The sequence below is a fragment of the Arachis ipaensis genome, chromosome B02 (assembly GCF_000816755.2).
Source record: "Arachis ipaensis cultivar K30076 chromosome B02, Araip1.1, whole genome shotgun sequence".
Lineage (NCBI taxonomy): Eukaryota > Viridiplantae > Streptophyta > Magnoliopsida > Fabales > Fabaceae > Arachis > Arachis ipaensis.
The window spans coordinates 27,922,156-27,929,631 of NC_029786.2; the positions used below are offsets into that span (position 1 = coordinate 27,922,156).

The following is a 7,476-nucleotide window of genomic DNA, read 5'->3' on the forward strand; positions in this document are numbered from 1 at the left end:
AGCATGGCCGAATGGCCAGCCCCCATGATCTAGGAACTAGGCGTTCAAAGATGATCAAAGGATCAACAGATAATCCAAAGATGTTTAATACAATAGTAAACAGTCTTATTTATACTAAACTAGTTACTAGGGTTTACAGAAGTAAGTAATTGATGCATAAATCCACTTCCGGGGCCCACTTGGTGTGTGCTTGGGCTGAGTTTGAATGTTACACGTGCAGAGGCTCTTTCTGGAGTTGAACGCCAGGTTGTAACGTATTTCTGGCGTTCAACTCTGGTTTGTGACTTGTTTCTGGCGTTTAACTCCAGACAGCAGCGTAGAACTGGCGTTCAACGCCCTTTTACGTCATCTAAACTCGGCCAAAGTATGGACTATTATACATTGAGGGAAATCCCTGGATGTCTACTTTCCAACGCAATTGAAAGCGCGCCATTTTGAGTTCTGTAGCTCCAGAAAATCCACATTGAGTGCTGGGAGGTCAGAATCCAACAGCATCAGCAGTCCTTCTTCAACCTCTGAATCTGATTTTTGCTCAAGTCCCTCAATTTCAGCCAGAAAATACCTGAAATTACAGAAAAACACACAAACTCATAGTAAAGTCCAGAAATGTGAATTTAACATAAAAACTAATGAAAACATCCCTAAAAGTAACTAGATTCTACTAAAAATATACTAAAAACAATGCCAAAAAGTGTATAAATTATCCGCTCATCAAGAGTCAACCATTACCTTGAAGGAGATATTGAGCCAGGAGACTAAATACTACTACTAAGTTAAGTACAGTGTAGTTCAGCTAAAGACATTAAAGAAGCGCTTGTTGAGAGGCAACCCAATGATTAATAGCATAGTAGTTTCTATTTTTCTAACTATTCCTATTTGAATTAATCTTTTTCATAATTAGCTTTTATTAATTTGCTTTTTTTATGTTAGTGATCATGAACAGTGTTTAACAGAGATAGAATGATGCAGAACAGAAAACATAACACCCTGTAGGAAGCACTGTTCTGGCGTTAAACACCAGAAATGAGTGCCAAGTGGGCGTTTAACGCCCATGGAGGGGTGGCAACTTGGCGTTGAAACGCCAGCCAGGGGGCACTGGCTGGGCATTCAATGCCCATAAAGGAAGGCAGCCTGGCATTGAACAACAGAATGAGTTCCATTCTGGGCGTTCAACGCTAGCAAGAGGGAACAGCTAGCATTAAACGCTAGAATCCAGCCATTCTGGGCGTTTAACGCCAGATAGAGGGCTAGGAAGGTAACTTCTCCAAAACCTTATCTTTTTCTCTTCTTCTCCATTCAAACTATCATTTTAAATTTTAATTTTGAAATTCCATGACTTTTTAAATAAAATCTTTTTCAAATGTTTCAAACTCAATTTGATTTTAAATTTAAAATATTTTCAAATCTTTTTCAAAACCTCATATCTTTTTCAAGTAGTTTTCAATTTTTTTCAATTCTTTTCTTATCTTTTGAAATTCTTGTTCATATCTTTTAAACTTTAAAACCTTTTTCTTATCTTCTATCTTATCTTTTATATCTTTTTCATATCTTTGATGATTAATCCAAATTTAAAAACTTATCTTTCTCTATCTTTTTCAAATCTTCCTTATCTTTATTTGAAATTAATTTTTGAAAATCCCTCCCTCCCTCCCTATATATGTCCGTGTTCCCCTCTCTCTCCTCTTCATTCGAATACTCTTTTCCTCTTCTCCTCTCCTTCATCTCCTTCTTCTTCTTCATCTTCCTTTCTTCCTTTTGCTCGAGGACGAGCAAACCTTTTAAGTTTGGTGTGGAAGAAGCCTTGTTCTCTCATTGAAATTTGAAACCCATGGCTCCAAGAAGTGGTAAAACCACTTCAAAAAGCAAGAAAAAAAATGACCCAACAGTTGTTTTCAAACCTGTCAGATTCTACACTAAGCAACATGAAGAACATTATCACAAAATTCTCCCTTTTTTTAAAGAAGCCTAAAAACAGAATTTAACACTCTCGTAACCTATAAAACACTCTAAACTAACCAAAATTCAAATTTAACTAGAAATCTTTTAGTTTTTGAAATTCTTTTTCAAAGACAATGCAAACAAGACTTGTATTTCAAAAACAACTATTCTAATCAAAACAAGAATCTAATAAGCAACCTAGCAATCAAAGCAATATGTACAAGAGTATAGAAAATAAGAAAAACTACCTACAATGACAACTCAATTCACCCATCACTACAACATTTTGGATCTATGACCACAGGTTTTTTGGTCACAGTAAAAAACCGTGACCATAGAGTACCTAAAAGGTGGCCTAAAAGGATCTATGGTCACAGTTTTGGGGGGTGACCTAAAGGGGTCTATGATCACGGTTTTTGGGGGTCACCAAAAAGAGTCTATAGTCACAATTTTGGAGGTGACCTAAAGGGGTCTATGGTCACCGTTTTTTACAGTGACCAAAAAGGGGTCTATGGTCATGGTTTTTCAAAAAAGGGTGACTTAAAAGGTCTATGGTCATGGTTTTGAGGGGAGATCTAAAGGGGTCTATGGTCACAGTTTTGGAGGGTGACCTAAAGGGGTTTATGGTCACGGTTTTGGGGGGTGACCTAAAGGGGTCTATGATCACGGTTTTTCGAAAGGGTGACCTAAAAGGGTCTATGGTCACGATTTTTTGAAAGGGTGACATAAAATGGTCTATGGTCATGGTTTTGGAGGGTGACCTAAAAGGATCTATGGTCACGGTTTTGGGAGTGACTTGAAAGGGTCTATATTTTTTATAATTTTAAATATTTTATATATTTAAAATTAAAAAATTTTAATAATTAAAAAATAATAAAAATTTTATATGATTTACTTTAAATATTAAAATTTTAAATCTAATTTTATAAATAAAAATTTGAGTAGAATACTATTAATTTTAAATTAAAAATTATTTAAAACTTAAAACTAATTAATAAGTTAACAAATAAGTATTATATTTTTAAAATAATTTAAATAAATTATGGTTGATGTTTAATTACTATTCTACCTTCTAATTTTATTATTTTATTAAAATTTCTATACTACTCTAATCCTAACCCTAACTCTAACTCTAATTACTATTCAAGAATTTTTTTTGTAACTAAATAAGATTTTGATCATTTGAATATAAATTAATTCAGATCAAATGCCCCAACACTTAGTCATTTTTTTTCCTTTTCACCAATACCCACCAAGTCACCAACTTATAACACTTCGCTCTCACTACCAAATCAGAGAAGAACATATTAATTCGCTCTCACCACCAACACTTCGTGCCACTCAATCCCAAATCGAAGGAAGGTTTTGCCGTCACCACTCACCATGCACTACCCGCCACTCCACCAAAACTGTAGCTCCCTCTTCGCTGCGTGCTCACCGTTCCTCTTCCTCGCTCAACACTCACCACTCACCACTCACCACTCGAGAACCATTGCTCCTCTTCACTGCGTGCTTACATCGGGAAGACTCTGTGGTCAGCATCGTCATCCCTTCGCTCACCATTGTCGAGAAGGTATGTATTCACCTTCATTTGGTTCTAAAATTTGAGAGGGTTCCGATTTTAGGATTTTCATTTTGGAGGTTTGGCTATTGTTGCGGCGCAGATGAACTCGTACCCAACACTCCGTTCACGCAGGTGAGTTTGGCCACCACCAACCTTACCCCGAGTTTCAGGAAGTTCTTAACTGGTTCGTTGGCTATTATGTTTGCTGAGCACTCCGTTTAGACAGAATATGCGTGTTGCCTTCTCTATTGTATGATATATGATATGATATTATTTGAATATTCTGCTTTACACCATTTGGTTAATCTATATGCATGCCCCCATGAATTGAGGAAAGCCAGTTAGCGCATATGTACAAGAACTGAAGTTAAAGAAAAACGAAAATTAATATTGCTTTTTGTTTCACGTTGGATGGGTAATTTCATGTTAGTTTTGATTAGATTATTATAATCCTCTGAAAATGGATTATTTGAGTAATTCAGATTTGACAGTAGAAGGGATTATAAGACTAGCTAACAAGGACTGCCTCTAATATGTGAATTTGCTTTCATTTCTTAACAGGGTTTCAATCTCATGTGTGTGTGTATAATTTTTGAATACTGAATAAATAATTGTAAATGACTACTATAGTGGACACAAAAAGAAAAAACACTACAATAGTATTCTTTTCGGGTATAAATAGATTCAGATGATTTCTTTTCTAGCAATTCATTCCAATCCTATTTGTTTGTTTGTTTGTTTCCTTTCTAATTTTTCATTTTCTTGATCAGGGGTCTGTTGCCACAACAAACAATACGTCTGTCTTGTCCCTCACATTTTATTCATCATGAATGGGGGATGCGTTACTGAGATTATTACTTTATATATTATGACCATGACAGAAAAAAACTGTAGTTGAGTTTCCGGTTTAATAACGAATTTTGTGTTTTGAGTTTTTGTTTTTCCAAATACTAATTTAGAGTAATTCTTAGTTTAAAGGATATCTAAACTTTCAAAAGAATTATAAAATTTTACAAGAAAAATTTTTTAATTTTTAAATACTTGTCTAAACGTTCAAAAATTTTTAATTTTTAGTATATGTGTGATGTATATATGTTTTGATGATATATTTTTTTTCCTAAGTTGAAGAAAAATAAATGTAAGTTTTTATGTCTAATGTGACTTTGCTTTGCATGTTAATGAAGCAGGTGCTGAGCTTTCATATGGTAAAGTGGTTGAAACAAAAGTTCCCGAGCGTTGAGAAGGAAGAATAGCAATACCAAAAATAATCTATCCTGGCAGAGTATGAATTGTATTGCTCTCACGCCTGTGGAACAATTCTGTTAATAGTTTCTACTTAGTGTAAGTGTGTATATCACGGTATAAAACTGAGATTGAGACAAGTGTATTCACTCAACTATATTGATATGTTGGTTGGTTACTTTAATCACAACTTATCTTAATTGTTGATTATCATCATTTTGGGATGTGATTATTCTTTAAAAAAATTAAATCTCATAAAACAAAATAGGTTATGGTCACGGTGAAAACCGTGACCATAGATAAGGCTATGGTCACGGTTTTAAGGTGGGGTGACTATAAAGGCTATGGTCACGGTTTTTTACCGTGACCATAGATAAGGCTATGGTCACGGTTTTAAGGAGGGTAGTGCACGGAATTGCAATCACACCTTTGCAACTCCGCACAACTAACCAGCAAGTGCATTGGGTCATCCAAGTAATACCTTACGTGAGTAAGGGTCGATCCCACGGAGATTGCCGGCTTGAAGCAAACTATGGTTATCTTGTAAATCTTAGTCAGGAGATTAGTGATAAAAATGATTTTGTTTATGAAAAGTAAATAACATGAAATGAATGATACTTGTGATTCAGTAATAAGGAACAGGTTAAGGTTCCAGAGATGCTCTGTCATCTGAATCTCTGCTTTCCTACTGTCTTCTTCTCCAAACACGCATGGCTTCCTTCCATGGCAAGTTGTATGTTGGTGGATCACCGTTGTCAATGGCTACCATCCGTCCTCTCAGTGAAAATGGTCTAGGTATGGTTTCTGTACAGCTAATCAACTGTCGAATCTCTTGTCTCGAATGAAAAATACCAGGCACAGCTACCGTACGGCTAATCATCTGTCGGTTCTCATTTGTGTCGGAATAGGATCTCTCTATCCTTTTGCCGTCACTGCGCCCAACATTTGTGAGTTTGAAGCTCGTCACAGTCTTTCCATCCCAGATCCTACTCGGAATACCACAGATCTCAGTAATGCTGCCAATTGGTTCTAGCCTCTACCACGAAGGTTCTAATCTCACGGATTCGAATGCTCTGTTGTCAAGAGAGGCAAGTCAAATCCGTGGATCAGAGACCCAAGAGATACGTACTCAAGCTGTCGCCCAATGACTACGTTGAGCTCAGATAGAACGGGAGTGGTTGTCAAGAACGCGTTCATAAAGTTGAGAATGATGATAAGTGTCACGAATCATCATATTGTTTATATTGAAGTACGAGTGAGTATCTTAGAACAGAATCAAGCGTGATCGAGAAGAAAACAATAGTAATTGCATTAATCCATTGAGACACAGCAGAGCTTCTCACTCCCACCTATGGGGTTTAGAGACTCATGCTGTAGAAGATACAATATGAGATGTAAAATGTCATACATCCTTCAAAATGAATCTCTAAAAGTAGTTTTTATACTAAACTAGTAACTTAGGTTTACAGAAAATGAGTAACTAATTGCAGAGAGTGCAGAAATCTATTTCTGGGGCCCACTTGGTGTGTGCTTGGACTGAGCATTGAGCTTTACATGTGCATAGGCCTTTTCTGGAGTTAAATGCCAGCTTGGATGCGAGTTTGGGCGTTTAACTCTAATTCTGGTGCCAGAAAAGGGTCTCTGGCTGGCGTTTAAATGCCAGTTTGGGCCATCAAATCTCGGACAAAATATGGACTATTATACATTGCTGGAAAGTCCAAGATGTCTACTTTCCAAAGCAATTCAGAGCGCGCCAATTGGGCTTTCGTAACTCCAGAAAATCCACTCGAGTGTAGGAGGGTCAGAATCTAACAGCATCTGCAGTCCTTTATCAGCCTCTGAATAAGATGTTTGCTCAGGTCCCTCAATTTCAGCCAGAAAATACCTGAAATTACAGAAAAACACACAAACTCATAGTAAAATCCAGAAATGTGATTTTTGCATAAAAACTAATAAAAATATAATAAAAAGTAACTAAAACATATTAAAAACTACCTAAAAATAATGCCAAAAATTGTATAAATTATCCGCTCATCACAACACCAAACTTAAATTGTTGCTTGTCCCAAAGCAACTAAAAACAAAATAGGATAAAAAGAAGAGAAAATACAATAAATTTCAAAATATCAATGAAGCTTAGTTCCAATTAGATGAGCGGGACTAGTAGCTTTTTGTCTCTGAACAGTTTTGGCATCTCACTTTATCCTTTGAAATTCAGAATGATTGGCATCCATAGGAACTCAGAATTCAGATAGTGTTAAGATTGTGACTCAGCTTTGCTAGAGTCCCCAGTTAGAGGTGCCCAGAGTTCTTAAGCACACTCTTTTGCTGTGGATTACGACCTTAACCACTCAGTCCCAAGCTTTTCACTTGGACCTTCATGACACAAGCACATGGTTAGGGACAGCTTGATTTAGCCGCTTAGGCCAGAATTTTATTCCTTTGGGCCCTCCTATCCATTAATGCTCAAAGCCTTGGATCCTTTTTACCCTTGCCTTTTAGTTTAAAGGGTTATTGGCTTTTTCTGCTTGTTTTTTCTTTCTTCTTTTTTTTTCGCAAGCTTTGTGTTTTTCACTGCTTTTTCTTGCTTCAAGAATCAATTTTATGATTTTTCAGATTATCAATAACATTTCTCTTTTCTCATTATTCTTTCAAGAGCCAACAATTTTAACATTCATCAACTTCACTATAAAAAATATGCACTGCTCAAGCATTCATTCAGAAAATAAAAA

At 36.1% G+C, this 7,476-nt stretch overlaps 1 protein-coding gene across 1 annotated transcript; it reads left to right on the top strand.

Annotated features, from left to right (window-relative positions):
• On the top strand, positions 3,185–4,960 carry LOC107627102. The gene is made up of 3 exons (XM_021115717.1): positions 3,185–3,511; positions 3,603–3,686; positions 4,273–4,960. Exons 1-3 carry the CDS (start codon positions 3,322–3,324, stop codon positions 4,398–4,400), a joined length of 402 nt encoding a protein of 133 aa, XP_020971376.1. The 5' UTR covers positions 3,185–3,321; the 3' UTR covers positions 4,401–4,960.

What these genes read in the sequence shown, in the direction of transcription:
- LOC107627102 (XM_021115717.1), top strand. Translation starts at nt 3,322, where the DNA reads ATGCACTACCCGCCACTCCACCAAAACTGTAGCTCCCTCTTCGCTGCG. An exon ending in CGCTCACCATTGTCGAGAAG is followed by an intron (nt 3,512 to 3,602) that starts GTATGTATTCAC and finishes GTTGCGGCGCAG; the next exon opens with ATGAACTCGTACCCAACACT. An exon ending in TTTCAGGAAGTTCTTAACTG is followed by an intron (nt 3,687 to 4,272) that starts GTTCGTTGGCTA and finishes TTTCTTGATCAG; the next exon opens with GGGTCTGTTGCCACAACAAA.